Raw genomic sequence first — 19583 nt, 5'->3', positions numbered from 1 at the left:
TGTTAGACGTCTTTTTAAAATGCATACATTAATATTTTAAAACTATGAAAGTAATATATACCTTCCACAGCACGGGAACATTACTAAAAGCTTGGAGCACATTCTTTCACACCAGTAGATATGCACATATTTAGTGGGAGGAGTAGTGTTTACAGAAGTGTTTATATTATAAACAGACCTCTGAAACTTGATTTGCTCGTTTACAATCCAGGTCAATAGATAGAACTCTACTCTTTAATTGTTGAATACTCCATACCTACAATGTATTCACATGCAATGTTTAAAGTTTTCTATAACTTCCAAAAATATTGCAACAAATACCCACTTAACCTTTATAAACATTTTTATTTTTATAGCTTAGATTTCCAAAAGTAGACTTGCTGGATCAAAGGATATTTACATACATATATATTTTATTTATTTATTTATTTATTTATTTATTTATTTATTTATTTATTTATTTATTTATATTTATATATATATTTAAACAATATATAAAAATTAAAAGTATATGTAACATATATATTATACATATATATGTCTTTTAAAAATTGTAGCTATGCACTTCCAAAATAATGTCTAAGAATGTCTCTTTCTCTGCATCTTTGCCAACACTAGACATTTCGAAGGTTTTAAATCTTTGTCAATCAGATGAGTGAAAGTTATACATCTTATTCTTGTTCTAATGAGGTTGAACATGTGTCTCTGTGCTTTATGTTATCGACCATTTAAATTCCCTTTCCCTTGAACTGGCTATTCATTTCTGTATCTATTTTTTTTATTGGTTATTCTTTCCATACCAATTTGTAGGACTAATTTAAATCTTAAGAATATTAATCCTATATGTATAATACATTTTACTAATATTTTTCTGAATCTATAAACTGTCTTTTGACTATGTTAACAATGTGGCTGTCAAATAAATTTAATTGTTATGCTGTCGAATATGCCTGTATTTTACTTAAGATAATGGTCAGAAGTTTCCAGATAGTTTAGACAGGCTTCCCTCACCTCAATTTTTTTAAATCAAATTTTTCTTTTAGATTTTAGAGTTCCACACTGGTAGAGGTAAAAAGAATTTGAACATTGATCTTAAGACTCTATTGCTTCCTTTTATATAATTAATACACCCACTTGCAGGTATGTGGTACTGCTTCATTCTCAGGGCAAATGATTCCATATTCTTAAAAATCCCAATATAAATAGAAATATGTATGTATTTTTTAAACATGAGATACATTTGAATTACTACATTCAAATATATCAAGTTCTAATAAAGTGGAAATCAGGAAAAACAGAAATTTGTACATAAACTGAAAATATTTAAATTAAACAATATGAAATTGCTGTTTTGTAAAGCCTAAAATAATTGACTACTCACAACTTCATATAGTTCAACCTAATACTTTACAAAAGCTATATTTGAGAAAATATGATGCTAAAAAGTAAATGCTCTGCCTGGGAATGTAGCATATTCATTCTTTAAAATGTGTCAGCTCTGCTTTTACTGAATTAAAAGTTTAATTCTATATCGTTGCTATATTTTAAGCATCAATTTGTCTACTACATCTAAATTGGCTAAAATAAAATTGCTTTATATATAAGTTATGTACATTTTACACATCAAACCTCTGCACAAGTTCACCAACAATCTGCTCCTGAGAACAGAGTAAATGAACTGGAACACTTTTTTACCGTGTAGGATCTCGGGAGCGATGAGATTCCCCTTGACTGAGAGCCAAAAGGTCTCGGTGTGACCACAGATGTTAACCTGGCTGTATCAGTTTTCTGGTAACTTCTGGGGAGAGAAGCTGAAACTCGAGTTGACTCCACTTGTGTACGCAGTGAACGCTGAGAAGACAAAGAGGCTGGGCCTTGTTCGTCCACAAGGTTTTTAGAAGAAAGCGGAATTTCAGCAGTTAGAACGTCCTCTCTTTTTGCAAAAGTTGTAGAATCTTGTTTAGGAATTTCTGTAGGATAAGTTGTTGCCTTCTCTTCTACTGTCTCACTCTGGTAACTTGCTTCTGACACAGTCGGTGTCAGCGGAAGCTTTTGTTCATTCAGTTCATCATCAGAAGAATATATTCTCCTCCTCGATGTAACTGTAGATGTTTGATTTTGGGATTCCCTTAGCAGAAAGAAACATATCATAACCACAAAGTTATGCATTTGACATACAAAGATAGAGAGACAGATGTTATTTATTTTTTTTTTTTTTGGTAATAAGCAATACGACATTAACAGAATATGAGAATACATGTAATTTCTTATGCCATGCTAAGAAAGATTATAAGAGCTTGACCTTTTTTTTTTTTTTAGAGAAAGAGGCTCTCAAATATTTCATAAGGAAACTTTTTTCTAAGTTGTAAAGCTGTTTAATGAAGAAATAAAGAAATTTTAATAAGAGATTATTCACAAATTTTATCCACAAGTTCCAAAATTAACAGACTACAAATAATAACTAATTCTCTGACAACCAATTTGAACCCTGCAAAGATGTAGACTCCCTGTGAGTGTTGTGAGTTTTTCCTGTACATGATTTATAACAATTTAGTAAAAATAAAAGACTAGAAAAGACTCAGACTTCCATTAAGATCAAGTTATTATATGATTTCATACAGAGAATTTGTATGAAAGGACGGTTATTACATATTAAAAGTCACTATTCATATTTATAGAAAAACTGATGAAGCAGTCTCATCGCTACCCTTTAGTAAAGAGTAACTCTCAAGCTAATTGTGTTGCATTTAAATGAATGGAACTGTGTTTACCATTGGCTTCTAGGCCACAAAGGAGCTTTGTTTAATTTCACCTGGCGGCACATTTCCTTTTTGACATCACCCTTAATAAAGCATATTTGCCATCTCTCTGACCTGCACATATCCCAGTTTCACATAGTAACTGCTGTACAGGAAAGTTTAAATTTGATCTTTATCTACATCGCGAGGCAAAAAATATAACCTCACAATTTATGTTTATATGGTCCTCCTTTAAAATATAATATTAATTGCACCACGAAAACATGAAAAAGAACTTTGTTATATTTTACTGAGTGTGAACTGGTTTTATTTGACCATTCCAGTCCTAATTCACTTCAAAAGGAGAAAAAGTAGTTCATTTTCTACACCAAATATAGCCACCACCACCCAGTTCTGCATGTGACTATTCAATGTAAAATGAAGAAATAATGGACACCTACTTAGCACTCACTTCTTTTGTTAATCCAAGTCACTATTTATTACAGCAATTCTTGTTTTTTTCACTGCAGAGCAAAATGCTGAATGTTTCATTGCATATTTGATTACAGTTTAATATTGGTGCATACTCAAATCACTCCACACATACACAAGACATCAATTTCTAACACTAATCTCTCCAACCATGAGATGCATTCAGCTTTATTACCTGTCCTGGAGCATTTCCTTAAATGTCTTAGAGCTTCTCTCAGATTTCTCAAGCGCCTGCTTTTCAATTTCTTCTCTCTCTTCTTTTTTCTTCTGCAAATCTGAAGTGTAGCTTTTTCGACGATCTTTCCATTTTGCAAGATCCTGACAGGAGAAAATCACATCAGCACAAGCATACCTGCATTTCTACACACTCTTTCCAGCAGTGAGAGTGCGCCAGAGTATCCCATTACATCGCTGAAACTATTCACTCCAACCTGATGCCAAGGTGCCCTAATTTTGCTTTTTATAGCCAGCATGTCTGTACCAACCTTTTATTTCTTGTGTCTGCCTAAAAAACCTGACCTAATAAGATAGACCCCATTTTTGTTTTCCTGCTTCGTTGCCCATTTCACAAAGAATACTAAATGCTTGTAATTAGGTGCCAGGTCAGAAAGATCAGGAACTGTTTCAAATTCATTTTCATCTCACTCCAATAACCTGGCTGTTATGTGAAATGATGTTTCACTAGTAAAACTGGAACAGAAACATGACTGTAAAATGGCTCAGCACGGGTGCACACTGGGTCTTTCATTTAACAAATGCTGGGCTTGGTCCTTGCATTGGGGTCAGGGGACTCTAAACACAGTATAAAAGGGAAAGACAGGCATATGAAGAAAAGTTCGATGGTGAGAGTGGTAAGATTGCTGAGAGAGTGGGGGTCCAAGGAGAGAGTGACCAATCCCACCTTGGGCAGGGAGGGCTGGGTTTGGAAAAAGGCTTTCCTGGGGAGGCCGGACTGCAGTACGTGATTGCGCAGTGGGTAAACTCCACATAGGGACGTGGCGATAAGGAAGATCATGCAGGAACAGGTGGACATCAGTTTCCCATATTCCCAGGAATGTAAGTCTAACCCAGGCATGTGAACCCTGGACAATCAATCTAATTTAGCTTTAAATTAGCCCTAGAAGCCTAAGCCGGTTCTGACACCAGGAATTTAAGACATTTTCAATGATACAAACGTTTACCTGTCTCCAAAATAGAGAAATCCCATACCAAGAAAACCTAGCGGCACTCCAGCCCAAGCAGAAGCCTGGCCAGGGTTTTGGACTAAAGGGAACCTCACCCCCGGGGCGTGCAAAGCAGACAGGGCTGCTCTTTCTTTAAAAACGGCCTAAAACCAACATGAACTATTTCCAGAAAGAACAAAAGCAGTGTACACTTAATTCTATAGGATAACCAGCGTGAACTGTTATCTGTCTTAACCTAATAAATAACTCAATACTTATTATTTTCATACCCAAATAGTCACCAAGTACTTTGGCAAAGTAACATTGAATTATTGTTCCTTGACAGTTAAACTGAGGTCTCAGTTAAAGGAGGCCCTGGAATTCAGCAATGTAGCCACAGCAGAGGTTTCTTCTTCATTACTTAGACTTTAATTCCTTTGAAAATTAAGATTTACTAACTCTGGCCCTTTTGTCATGCTACCACTCAACTCTATTACCATAATATTGTCCTCAGACTTCTTTGGGTTTTGCTCTGTATAGTTTATCTATTGCATTTCTTTATACTCCTTTGGTTTATAGCACTTGCCCCTTTTAAAACAAGTCAAGCTTTTTTTCTGCAGGTTAAGTCTATACCCATACAGATACCTGGATATATGTCAGCTCTGTGAAAATATCTCATTCTGATTCGTATTAGATGATTACTTTTTCAACCAAAATATTACTCGGTGTTGTAGCTTATATTTCTCCCTAAATTTATCCTATTAACTCTTTCATCTCTCCATGCCGACACCAACACTCTGTGCTGGGCCCCTGCTCCTTTACTTGCTCAAACCTTGAGCAAAGTTTCTTCCTTTTACAAATGTCCTGCTTCAAATTCAACCACCAAAGCAAGTCAACATGTTAGCAACACTGCAGAGATACGGCTTCTCATATTTGAGAACTCAGAGAACATTAGATGATAAACATCCTACTGCATGTTTCACAATGGCCTTTAAAATATGGAACAGTGACAGATCAAAAAGTTCTAAAAATATTTTTAAAGGAAGTTGATCACATTTTCTACAGAATTGAATTCTTTAATAGCAAGGAAAATCATCTCGAGTATACTGACTTTCTTTTAGAAGAAGCAATGAAGAGTCAAATAAACATACTTTCCTTGCCTCCCCATCTTCCAAGATAAAGAATACTCACATCCTGCCATTTCTGGTCTTGTTCTTTTAACTGTGATTTTATTTTCTGCATCTCCTCGTAACGCAGCTGACGCAAGTTCTGAACATCCTCTGCGCTGACATCACTCATGGACTTACTCCTACAACAAAAATACCCATGGTAACCAAGGTTCACATGACCAGATTTAGGGTTAGAACTGGAAGGTTGGGCTTATATTTGGAAATTCCATCTAAATTTCTGCTGTACTACCTAGATGCTGTAGTGATAATATCACAGAAATAGCACTACAGAGATAAATGGTGTTTTTCCAGAACGCAGAAACAAGAGCCTCGGATTCTACCCAAGTGTGAATTCTTTCATAAAATGGCTACATGAACCCTGCACAAGTCTGAAAAAATAATCCAATGTTCATATTTAGAGTGGTCCTAGCCTAAAAGAATTACTTCAGAAAAAATAATAACTATTAGTCACTGGAACCATTTCTCTTTATCTTTCTATCCCTGCCGAAGCTAATCTTTTAAGGGTTGGCTGCCTTTTCTGCTCACTTATTAAATAATTTAATGATTACCTGATATTTTCTGCTCAAGTTCAATACCATGAATAAATGTGCTGCTGCTTCTCAAGGATTCTGTAAGATCTGCCCCTTCACTGCACTGGACTTGTTCTCAAAGCATCACAGGTAGTTTCTAAAATTCAGTTCTAATATAGCCCTCTTTTTCACTAAGGCAACTTTCATGTCTTCCAGGTGTGACTCCCGCCATGAGGATATACTGAGGATTAGCTCTCAAGGAGATCGATCTACAGTAGAAACAGAGTGGGTTGTTGGACACGAGGCACGTGTGTGCTGTGCAGGGGCTCGTAAAAAGGGATAGTAAACCGCACTGGAGAAGTGGGGACTGAGGGAAAAAGAGGAGTCAGATCTGAATACCGAAGAGCAGGGAGGAATGAGAGAAGGGAGAGAGACAGAGCTTTTGAAGGTGGACTGTCCCAAATGTTCCCTCCTTCAAATCTTTCATAATGCACTTCTGATTTTATTTCATTGTAACCGACTCCATTTTTATTTATTTATGTAACTCTACACTGCCTTCTTGGGTCCCTAAACTTTGCCTTCTCCAAGGTTTTGCCATCACATTTCTTTTGTAACATGCTTGCCCTTATGAACTAGCTCAGAAATTCATTATAATCTCTATGCAAATGACTCCCAAATCCACAGACCAGGACCAGTCCCCTCTTTTGACTCAATTTCAATTGCTTATTAAATAAACATCTCTGCATGGATATCCCCTAAGCACCTCCATGGTAAAAGGGCCAATCAAAATAATATCTAGAAAGGATTTTGTAAACAGTAATTCTTTAAACATATGGTATTGTTGATATAGCCAAACTCAACCTTGTCCCCAAATTTGCTTTTCCTCTTATGGTTGTTAAGGGTATTACCTGCCCTTCAATCATCCACATTTGAAACCAAAGAACCATTTTTCACTTTCGCCTCTCCCTCCTGCCTACTTTCAATTAGTTATCAAGTCCTCTTATTCAGTGTCCTTTTCTTTCCATTTCTATTGCCAACACCCTAGATCAGAGCACAGTCAACTCTTACCTAGACTTTTTAAAAAGCTTCTTAAATTATCACCCTGCCCCCAGATCCAGTAAAGGTCTTTCCTGAACTGTTCCATTCAACAAAAGCTCTTTACCAGGATATACAGCTTTTAAAATTTCACTCAGTCCTTGGAAATCCTGCTGTACTAAACTCCAGATGGGTAAATGTGACTTCCTATTCATTCTCCACTTGGAAGTCCAACAGGCAACTCAAACTGAATTTGTCACAGACCAAAACCATGACTGCTCATCCTATAACCTGCTCATCTCTCATCTTCCTCATCTCAATAACAGCAAACTCTGTCCTTCCAGACTGTAGGCCAAAAATCTTGGAGTCATCCCAGATTGCTCTCTTTCTTTCACATAAGGTAACTGATCCCATCAGTAAATCCTGTCACTCTGCCTTCTAAATATATCTAGGATACAACCAGTTCTCACCACCTCCACCATTATTACCACTCTGATCCAAGCCATTATAGCTCCTGCTTGGATTATTACAATAATCGGTCTCCTTGCTTCCACCTCTTCCTGCCTAACAGTATATTCGCAACACAGCAGCCAGAGGCAGTCTTTTCAAAATTGCACTCAGATCATGGTATGCCTCTACTCAGCACCCACCAGTTCCTTCCTCGCTTGAGTTAAAAACAGGTTCTACCAAGATGTATAAGGTCCAGCCTTCACCTGGCCCCTCCCTAATTCTTTACACTCATCTCCTGAAAGGCTCCCCTCTTCATTCACTTGGCTACAGCCAAATGGCTTCCTTGCTCATACTCGACCTCTTGCTTTTCTGCTTACTCTTCAATCTGCCTGGAATCCTCTTCGCCCAATATCCGCATGGCTTATCTCTCACTCCCAGTCATCTGCTTAAATGTTAACTCGGTGTTTCCTTCCTTGACTGCCCTACAGAAAAATAGCAAACGTTCCTCCCCATCCTGGCTTTTTCCCTTACCCTCTTTCTCCACAGCATATATTGCCATCTGAAATGTGCGTTTACTTACATATCACCTGCCTTGTCCTATAATATTATGAAGTAAGAGTTTTGTCTGATTTGTTTGCTGCTGTATCACGTATGCCTCAAAGAGGCCCCACCCTAAGGAAGGTGTTCATAAATATATTAATGATCTAGATAGTATTCTACCACTTTGATAAATTCTTCCTAGCTCTTCCACGCCAAAAGTGGTCTGTCTCTGCTCTCAACTCCTCTAGTGCCTTAGCTATCCCTTTTTCATGGGAATTAACACAGCCTTATGGTATATACAGGGTATACACAAGCGTGTTGCTTGACTTAGCTTACTCACAAATTCACATGTTGCTTGGGGGAAACACACATTACCACAGCACAAGACGTGCAGGATACATTCATTTAACATATGTGGTTAGGATGAGGTGTGTTTTATCATATTTAATCAAGCAAAATAAAGTTGAAATATTTCTAATTTTTTTTTTTCAGAATTTATGACTTCTCCCAAAGTTTTATAAAGAAAGCTTTATAGGACTTCTTAAAGAATATTAAGGACTAAGATATAGAATACATATGAATTTATAAATGAAATTATATATTGATCTATTAATGTAATATAACTTAACCAGGTATGACCGTATATAAAACTGATTTATGTGAATTTGAGAATATAAATTCACTTAAGTCATAACTGCTAAGAATAAAGCAATTTGAGCTAATATTATAATAGACTCAACTAAAAAGAGAGGAGGAAAAATTTTCAGGTCACAGGTATTAAGGGATACCTAACATATGCAATTACATAAATTCCAGAACAAAAATGGAAATGGAAATACTTTCATAATCTCTGGGAGGTGAGAAGGCTGGACAGTCTCAACTGGCCCAGACTTGGACACGGGTGCTATTTTAGCCCTCACTCGACACTGTGAAACCTTGACAAGCACCTTTTCAGAAAACATGCTCATCATGGGCAGAGGCCTCATAGTCCTCTGAGAGCCCACAGCACAGAGCCTGGCAGGTTCCCCATGGGAACAAAGTGAGCCAAACACCTCCTGGAGCAGACAAGTCTCTGCCTAAGGCAAGAATGTGAACTCCTTTTGTTCCCTGGGGTGCATAATGTTACCCACATTAAGCCTGAGCACTTTCCATACAGGCTGAGCCAGGCACTGGAATGAAACAGGAAGTGAAGGCTCCCGCCCTGGCAGTGGCACCAATTTTCACCCCAACTTAACAACATTTCATTTCTGAGCTTCGGTTCCTCGTCTGCTAAGCAAGGAAGGGATTATTATGAGACACAGGTAAGGTTATGCTGATTGCATTTTAATAACCATCTGGCGCTACACACCAACTATTCTCATTCAAGTAAATATGACTGCGTGAGATCTCCTGAAAACTAATTCCCAAAGCAGTTTCAAATTAGAGAGGTCACCCCAGGCCACACTGATAAAATCTAGAACTTTTAGAGTACAGGAGTCTTTTAGCCAGATCATGAAGAATTCTTTCCTTCCTTATCAGGGTTAAGCATAATAAACTTCTGAGGGTTTATTGTGTGTCAAGCAGTCTACCTGGATTATCTCATTAGACAAAACCGTAAGTCCGGTTTTACCACTTACTAGCTAAACATCTTAGAGAAACCTGCAATATCTGTTTCTCTTTCTCTGCGTCTCTAAAATGCCTATAATACCCACCTGTCTACCTCATAGAACTAAGATAAGCACCAGAGATAGTCCCAGGAAAACTGTTTGGGAAAACTGTTAAGTACTACACAGCTCTAATATGTCTTGTAGAATGAATTACTATTCACTAGCCAATCACAATTCTTACAGTTTATTTACTTGCCACCTTTGTATTTCCTTATGTGAAAAGGCTCTAAGTTAGAAGTGCATTTGAATTTCTTCCAAAAAAACATGGGTCTAACATATTGCATTTTCAGTTGATATAATTTATTAAATAGCATTTAGGGTAAAGAGAGAAATAAGGAGAAAGTTTAAGGAAGAAGGTATAGATTATAAACCAATATCACTAAAATCTTATTCTCTTCTCCCACAATGCTAATCATCTACTATTCTCCTGGCACTTTTTGACTAGTGCTATGATGCATAATATTTTAGAACTCAATTTCAGAAAATGTATAGATCAAAAAGGAGCACCATGTAGCAAAATTTCCTGAATATAAAAATCCCTGGTAGCCTTACTTCCATGATAGTAAGTTTAGTTAGGGCCCCCAACCTTCAGCGGAAGATATGAATATACTTATTCATGTACCTCTAGATATATTTCCATTGGGTGTTATAGGAATTCTCTAAAGAATAATCAATACCAAAACCTGGGTAAGAGGCTTTAGAACTACCATAAACTAGAATGATAAACAATGTAATAAAAACTTTTGTTTTGTAGGTTTATAGTCTAAATCAGGGTTTCTCCACAGTGGTAATATTGACATTTTGAGACCAGAAAATTATTTGTGGTAGGTGGCTGTCCTGTATTGAAGGGCATTTAGCAGCCTTCTTGGCTATAAAGGCACTAGGTGCCAGTAGCAACTCTTGCCCCCCAACAGCCCACCCAATGTGACAATCAAAAATGTCTGCAGGCATTGCCAAATGTCTTCTGGGGACAAAATCCCCAGAAAGTAACTCATATCAACTTATTTTCTCTTCCTTTTTGTTGTCTTTTGTGTTCTTACAGTTCTACAGAATGTTTTAGCCAAAACCCACAAGTGAAGTTGGCCATAGATTGATTCAATGGCTTAATCATAGTACAAAATTATAGCTATATACCCTTACAAATTTCTTTGTCATCAGAACTTCTGCCAAGAGGCATCATAATCAAATTTCCAAATATCATGGCACCATACAGATACAAGTCCATGCAACACAAAGCACACATGTGAGAAATGACTGCCATAAACAAAGCATCTTACCAAAAATAAAGTGACAGGTGTTAATTGCCAAATAAAGAGCAAGCCAGAAATAACAATTAATAAATGATCTAAGACTTCAAAAGGTAATGCATATTTCTCATTAACCTGGTCCTTACCAAAAAGCAAGCATTCATTATTTTTCAACCACAGGATGTTGAACAATAATGATTTTTCCAGATAAGTATTCTCAGCTTAACAATGTATATATGTCCACAGACATACCACCCAGAAACATCAGTTGTTTCAGATTTATAAACATTTACAAACATGTTTATAAACACAAAACCAGTTCTAGATTAAAAGCCTGTACTCGATTCAATTTAATTTTTTGCTCTCATTGCAGATTAATTTAAGAAAAACATTAGTAGTTAATAGACTGTAGAAACATAATAGATTTTGATTGCAAGTAGTCTAAAACACACTTCAGTTTTCTGAAGACATATTTGTATCACTTTCCATTATTTCACAAGTCATGCATTATTCATCAGTCTCAACTTACAATCTTGTTTTATTTGTGTTGTTACCTTGTCACTAAACTACAAGGGGAACAGCCTTTAAAACAAATACTGTACCATGCCAGCAACAATTCTGAAATAGTCTACAGAAAGCATTTGCTGCTGCGAGCTATAGCCGAGACAAATCCTGAGCTTTCTGAGCCTTGGCATTCATTTGGGTTTCTCTTTTCTTAACTCAGTCACACCATGAGTCCCTACGGGAACATGGATAGTCACTGAAATAGCTGCGCATGTTTACATTCCTTGTACTCAGGGTTCTTGTATCCCTTTTAAGAAAACAACATGTTTACATTACAAAGTCTTATTTACCCATAAATATTCTTCTGAAAGTTATCATTCAAAATGCTTGAAGATGCAAAGAGACTTTTCCTGTTAAAACAGCTTTCCCATGGTGAATTGAGATGAGAAGATGCTTAAGCATCATGCTGAAATTGCCATGTTAACCCTCACCAGTGAAAACGTTTTAAGCACAAATTTGCTGAACAGAGGATAACATGCCTTCACATGGCACATGGAAGGCATGCTGGGAGCGTGATTTTTAAAATTGGTGACTGAGAAGGACTTGCAATTAGTTGCTGTGGTTCAGTTACACCTTTGACATCTAAAATGGTTATATTACTTTAAATAGCAATTTTAGTAACTTCTAAGCTCTCTATACTATCAAATAACCCAGTTATCAAAATAAGAGAATCTTAGAGGTGAAATAAATTCTGGTAGGGGAAGATACTTAGCTACTAAAGCTTAGGCCTTAAAATTAAAACTGATTAAAAATCAAGATTAAAATACTGAACACACTTAAGTTTTTTTCTTAAAAACTTAGCAGTTAGAATCACACCTGGTTGTTTTTAACTAAGAAATGATTCTACACAGTTAGTATGTAACAAAAAGTAAAAGTATTAACTTTTAACTCTGTTATTCTGGAAATGAAAAATATTTCCAGAAAGTTATTTTTATATTTTATGTCTACCAATTGACTAAAGTTAAACAGTAGACAAAAATTAAGAATTAGTCATACATCTAGTCCTCGCAACAATATTGGGGACTACCTAGATTTTAATTTTTTGCAGTTTTGGAAGGCTGATTTGCTTCTATAACACAGCTATGTCATAACATTTTAACCTAATCAGGAACCTTGAAAATGTTTCCAAATTCTACTAAAGGAAGATTATACCACTCACTATCCTAAGAAAGCTCCCCATAAGCTAGGAGTATGTAGATAATGCCAACTGCATGTATTCCAACCTCAAAGTAGATATTAAGATTCTTTTTCCATCACAGATTTTCTAAAATGTAATTATTTGGGCTTCAACATCCAGAATGAAAATTTAGATCTGCATAGTCATCAAACACCAAAATAAATAGATCTAATCTTAGGCAAGTGCTTTTGTTACTCTTAATCAACTCTTTGAATTTAAAAAAAAAAAAAAAAAAAAAAAAAAGACCTGAATTTTAAACTTCTAATAAAGCAATTCTATTGTTTTCACATAGCACTTCATGCACTGAGTACTCAGACACATTACCATTAGGTTAAAAAAAAATTTTTAATTTCCCCCCTCTAAATCTCATGCACAGCACATAGCATCTCCCCCGTTTAGTGACATGCCAGGATAGAAGTGTAATGACACATGACACAAAAGACAAACAATATGCAGAGACTGGTTTTTTTAACTGCGAACCATAAAACTTACCCATTCTCACCATAAATCTTTTGAAAGAGTCTAAGAAATCAGAAAACCAAAAATTAAAAGTCATTTTTTCCAGGGCATTAGTTTGTAAATGTGCAACATTTTTAACTTAAGAGTCTAACTAGAGATGGACAAATCTTAAAAGGTTGCCTCTTCAGTCACATTCTTGATCATGTCTCAAATTCTCATTGATCTCATATCTCAAGGAATTCACATGAAGCAAGATAAAGAGTTTCCTGATTTAACTTGCACTAATAAATCCATAACAAAGCTTCCTGTTGCCAGGAACTAATAAAAAGTTAGATTTGCGTCTACTAATTTTATTCAGCCTAATCATATTTGTCCATCCCAAGTTCAATAAACTTAACATTAATCAAAAATATCAAGTTGCATAACACAAAAATGCACTCATTATAAAAATGGCCATAATTACATATATGTAAATTTTAGCAGACAGCAAATAACATTCATGCTTTTTAATAAAGTTTGCACTGAACTTTAGAAAATTTAGAAAGTCACACACTAATAGTCCAAGAAACCTAGGTCAAGAACAAAATCAAAATCAAGTTAAATGAAATTTGCAATGCCATATTTTAAGGGAAATTTTTACACAAAAATCATACCCTCCAAAATGAGAAACACATAAAACCAAACTAGAACCGGATTGTTTCAGAAATGCCTGGACATGAGAATAAAAGTCTGTTAATGTAATTGAAAAACACGATCATGAAACATCACGGTGCAGAATAGTGCCACAATCTTTCCTTAAGAAAAAGGCAAGTTTTGCTTTATACACCTTCTTAGAGAGGCCTCAAGTAGGTAATTTAGAGATGTGCAAATATGGAATTGCACTTTTTCCGTGAAATTACTAAAGGTTTCACAAAGCAAAATAAACTTTTACAGGATGCTTCAACATAGCTCATGACATGCAGTCGGGCAATACGATGCCCCTCTCTCACACAAATTACACAAGGCCATCCATTACAAGCAAAATTCTTGCAGAAACACACTCTGACCTCTCAACCATCAGTCGTTTCTTGTGCCTAAGCCTGCTGGCCTCCCGGATGGCTTCCCACTTCTGTAAATCCGCCTCACTGCACGGACCAGGGGTGAAACTGATGGGAGGCACAGGAGTTCCCATCTTCCAAGATTGGATCTTACGAATCAACATGTCATCTTTCTTCTGCCGATATGAAGGAACTAATACTCTACAGCTATTAATTTTTTCTTTGGATGGGCATGTCCTTTCAAGAACACAGAGAAATTTTGCTTGAATTTCTGGAGGAAGAGTCCAAGGTTCAGGAAAGGGAATTGGTTGGTATCTATCTGGGGCCCCCGACAGAGGCACCTCTTTCTTCTGTGCTGGAATTCGGCGAACAATCATATCATCTTTTTCTAGATCTGGAAGTACAAGTTCACCTTCCCTACACTGAAGAATTATATCTCTCTCTACAGGATCATCCTGCTCAGAAAACCTCCTGAAGTCTTCGAAAGCCCGGAGAACACATGGATTGGCATGGAAAGCCCCAGTCTTTCTGACAAAGAAATCGTCATTCTCTAAGTCAGGATCCAGGGCTGACATCTCAAGGTCACCTCTTCGATACCCTGGTGAATAAGAGAGATTCCTCCTGCGTGTTATGAGCCTTGGGCCAGCCGTGGGATCAATTTTGATATTTGTTTCAGAAGACAAGATGTCATCAGAATACGTTTGGAGGGCCTGAAGTAATAAAAACTGACTGAAGCATAGAAAAGAAAAAGGAAGGGAGAATCTCATTAAGTTTGAGGAGAAGAGGTAATTAGGTAGCAGAATAACTAGTCAGTTACTATGGATGAATTATTTTAGGGAGCCATAGGAGAGACTCTTACTTGGAAGAAAGACTAGCATTTAATGTCATCACCTACGACTCTCCTGGATACCATTTAAAGAAACGAGAGCAGAATGTACTTCTCAGGAAAGGTGGCACCATCTAGCCAAATGATGGGGCCAGAATGCAGATAGAGTATACTTCCCTGAGGTACGACAAGACACTCACTTCCACTTCTCCCTCATTCCATGAGCCACAACGACCTAATTCCCATCCCAAAGAACAGCAACGATCTTGAAAAGTTTCAAGAGTTGGTCATGAAGCACAGGTAGTCAGCAGAAATTTAAACAATAAAATGCTGTGAAGCTTATAAAAAACTCTGATGAGACTTTTCTTTGCATTTTCCCACCAGAGTTGCCTGTCCTAGTGTCTGTCTAAAAGTAATTTCCTTTCTCCACCTCTCCATGCATAGCACGATTGTAAAATTAGGTCAACTTTCCCGAAAGCCCTTTAAATGATTTTCCAAAAGAAATGACTATGTTACATGTAATTCTAGACTCTCTTATACATTATTGTGCTAAAGAAGAATATTTAATCCTATAGACTTCCAAGCTTACATGCCTGCACAGAAAGCAGTATGTTATACATTATGCTCTTATACTAAATATTAAGTGATAAGCTTTCATGATTCAGCACATCACGGTCAGAGGTTAATGTAGCAGCAGAAGCTGGCGTGGATGGGTATCATAGGCCAGACTTGAGCAGGAAGGCTCATGCAGACAGGTACACCTGGGCTCGTCCGAAGCGCCACTAGTTCTCCCGGCTGCATGGGTGTTCCGTGAGTTTCTGGCCTGTTTGGTAGCTAATTCCATCAAGAGTGAAGGTCTTTGGCACTTGCTGTCTAGCCTATGCTCTGCTTTCTGTATCCTACTAAAAATGGCGGAGCCTGAATCCTCATCCTCAGAGTCTGAATTCCTCCTACTGTGCAGTGAGGCAGAGAAAGGAAGGAGAGAGAGAAGACAACAAAGAATTGGAGAAAAATATAACTAAATCTAATGACAAGCTATAACTATGTATTTAAAAGAAGGCTTTTTTAAGATCGAGATCCTAAAGTTTACATTTAAACAGCATTATTTCTTTATTTATTTTATTTTATTTTTTTAATTTTATTTTAGTTACAGAAGTTCCACAGATTTTGGAAGGAAATGAACCTGTCTCTTTCCTAAAAAGCACACATAGCATGACCCAGCCAGGGTACTGAACGAACACTGGAATGACAGAAACATGGACAAAGACAAACCTGAATCCCTGAAATTCCTTATACCATGGTTTATAAGTTTCTCTTTTTATTCTTTTCCAGTTCACATCTTCTGGGATCCAACATTTGGGAAGAAACTGATCAAAAGCGTTCCCTGGGTTTGGCATGATTGGACTTAGCTTTCGCACATAAAGATCATCCTTTACAATGTTGGGTATGCTTGCCTTTTCTTCTTCCTCTTCCAAGTAACAAGAGGAATTTGAAGTTTCATGTACTGTTGGCCAGTTCTTCACATTTGTGCTCCAAGTTCTCCTCTCGTTACTGTTCAAAACACCCAACCAGTTAACATAATGCATGAGCAATTTGTGACACAGAACACAAAAGGCATGCTTTCTGGCCCACAAAATTTACACCACTGTGAATGAAGCAAATTAATTTCCTTTCTCATCATTACAGCTCCTAGAACAAAGTTAAGGCATTATAATAGTATCTCGTTTACTTAGAGACTAGCTTATACACAAGGGCCAAAGATAATTATGTGATAAAAGAGACAAATTGCAAACAATTTGAGATGTTATTTTATGCATTAAAATCAACGGAATAGACATTTGGGTCCAAGAGAAATTTTTCTGACCTCATCGGTTTGTATAGCCTGGTGGCTACTGTGTCAGTAGGAGAAAATATTTGTGAATAAGAGGAGAGAGAGTTTTTGAGATGAAATTCCCCAGCCCCTTTTTCACTTAAAATCTACAATTGACTAAGTCATCCAAAACTACATCAGGCAATATTCATTCATCCTCGGCGTCCGATTCACTTTCAGAACTGCATATCTCCTTCTGATAGGAAGCTGGATTTGAAAAGTCCCATTCTGCTCTGCTAATTTTATTCAAAATTAAAGGATTGTTTTTGTGTCCACTGAGATCAATCAACACAGAAAAACAAAAGGAAAAGAACAACACAGCAGAGCTCACAATGAACAATATAAGTCATCCGGTAAGCTAAAAAGATACCAATTAGTCTAAAGGCATGCATTTAAAAACAGAATAGGCAAATCATATGCTAATTTTCTAAAATGAAATAAAATATCTTCAAGACATGTGTGACTAAAAATATAGGTAAGAAAAAAATGTTTCTATTAATGAAGTTTAATATATTTTAATCTATAAAATACATTTTAAGAACTATTCCTTGTACCACGTTTAAAAATCCCAGCAAATTCTCAAGTACAGCAGATTTTAAAACTCAATAATCGAATATCACATGGCAGTACCTTGGAAATGTTCCATCTGCTTCTGCACAGACAGGGCTTGCCCAGCTTCTTCTATTATCCTCATTTCTGTCCGGCTTCTTCTTCCTCAAGGGTGCTGGCACGTAGGACGGCTGTCTACTTTTGTTGGGTAAAAAACGATTGAATGGTAAAGCAGACTTTGGTTCAATGGATGAAATCCTTCGATAGGACATATCATCTTTATTATAATCCTGCATTTTGAATGTAAATTCAGAATCTGTGTCACTTTCGCAACCTAGAAAAGAGGCACAAGAATTTTCTTTACTCTCCAGATTACTCCTCTAACTGAAACCTTCACAGCATGCCTGCTTTGTTTTTCCCTTGAAAACTCAGTGCTCTATTGCTAACTGCGGGGAATATTTTTAGAAATTTGTCATGAAGTTGTGATAAGATCCATTAGGAGGAACTTGCTTTGCATTCTGGAGGAGCGTACAGTACATTCTTTTACTCTTGCATATTCTAAGCAGAAAAAGTACTAATTTACAGCCAAACCACTGTTCCTCTCGATCTTCCTTATCCCATAGTTTCTCATAAAACTTGTTGATGGAATACATGGGAACAAAACCAAGCAAATGAGTTAAGGACACTTAAATAAGATATAAAAGTAATTCTAAGGAAACTAATTTAAAATGAAGCATGCAGCCACCTAAAGTATCCATGAGGCAAGAAATAAGGGAGGACATAGAGAAGAAAAAACACAAGATCTCAAAGAGTTTGGTAGAGCCATATAAGCAAGAATCACACATTTGATACGAGCTTGGACCAAAAGACTTCTAAAGTCCCAAAAGAATATAGAGTCTAATACCTAAGTGAGAACACAGAAGTCAAGGCTCTTTCTGAGGGTGGCCATGGAAATTATATTTTTGATACAAAGTCATTTAAATACAAATTCAAGAGAATACACTTGGATACCCCTCAAGTTCAGAATGATCCAAATCCACTGTCTTAAAAATAAATAAATAAATAAATGTGCTCTTTTAAAGACACTGGAAGAAAAGTGTACACTACTATAGATCCAAGCTGAGTTGCCTCACTTTTCTGCCCTTTTTTCCCTCCTGCCTCTGTGCATTTTAAAGAAAGTAGGGGAATATGGCTTGCTCCCCACCCAGGGCTTTCTGAGGCTGGCTGTGCGAAGTATGTGAGTCCCTGAGAGCTGCAGGTTCCCAGCACAGAGAGCACCTGTGGGGTTAACCTGAGCTAAAAGCTTTCTTGCCTCCTCCCTCCTGCTTGGCAGGAATCTACAGTAAATAACACTGAGAATAGCCTATGGGAAGTGGATAACAGACAGCTGAGACCATGAGACCAAAAAGGGTAAAGGACATGCACAGTGAAAAGGAAGAAAGTATAAGCAGCTAAAGCCAGGAGGATTTATAGTCAATAATCTGGTGTTTTGTTTGTTTTTACCACGTCCTAAGTAAACGGTACATTTTTTAGAAATAAGAAAAATGTCTTAATTCTTGCTAAAATTTGTACATGTAAAATCTTAAATACACAGAGAGATTGTTTCACTTTAGAATCTTTCCCCATTTTTATTGAGAAATAATTGACATACGACACTGTATGTTTAAGGTGTACGGTATGATTTGACTTACATATATTGTGAAATGATTACCACAATAAGTTTAGTTAATATCCATCATTTCTCATATAGATGGAAAAAAAGAAAAAAATTTCCTTGTGATGAGAACTCTTAGAATCTTTCTTCACTTTCAGAAACCCCGCATAATAGTGTTAACTATAGTCATGTCGTACGTTGCATGAATTTTTAAAGTTAATTTTTTTTACTTTTGAGTCTAGTACAGTAGTACCCTATAGAGTAGGCAAATATTCTTGACATGAGAGGTTTCACATAAAACTAAGGAATTTGACTTTGCAATTCTGTTAACATAAAAATATTATCTTAAGCTGTGCTGATCATCAATTATGGACTGTTACTTGGCAGGTAGCAGAATTTTAATGTATTTATCACACACACAAAAAAAGAAGGCTTAT

General features: G+C 36.6%; 1 protein-coding gene across 1 annotated transcript in view; it reads right to left on the bottom strand.

Moving 5' to 3' along the window:
- Positions 1-17850, bottom strand: part of LMO7 (LIM domain 7) — a 50119-nt gene extending 32269 nt beyond the window's left edge. Inside the window, exons 1-8 of the mRNA XM_023522120.1 lie at positions 17574-17850; positions 16346-16624; positions 14257-14976; positions 13244-13273; positions 5585-5702; positions 3406-3548; positions 1696-2128; positions 1621-1631 (exon numbers count right to left, since the gene is read on the bottom strand). Coding sequence (XP_023377888.1) covers positions 1621-1631; positions 1696-2128; positions 3406-3548; positions 5585-5702; positions 13244-13273; positions 14257-14976; positions 16346-16624; positions 17574-17788 — 1949 coding nt within the window. The 5' untranslated portion in view covers positions 17789-17850. The remainder of the gene's footprint in view (positions 1-1620; positions 1632-1695; positions 2129-3405; positions 3549-5584; positions 5703-13243; positions 13274-14256; positions 14977-16345; positions 16625-17573) is intronic.
- Positions 17851-19583: the final 1733 nt, after the last annotated feature.

The sequence above is a fragment of the Pteropus vampyrus genome, unplaced genomic scaffold (assembly GCF_000151845.1).
Source record: "Pteropus vampyrus isolate Shadow unplaced genomic scaffold, Pvam_2.0 Scaffold332, whole genome shotgun sequence".
Classification (NCBI taxonomy): Eukaryota; Metazoa; Chordata; class Mammalia; order Chiroptera; family Pteropodidae; genus Pteropus; species Pteropus vampyrus.
The sequence above is the reverse complement of the archived record's forward strand: the minus strand, read 5'-3'. Positions and strand labels throughout refer to the sequence as shown.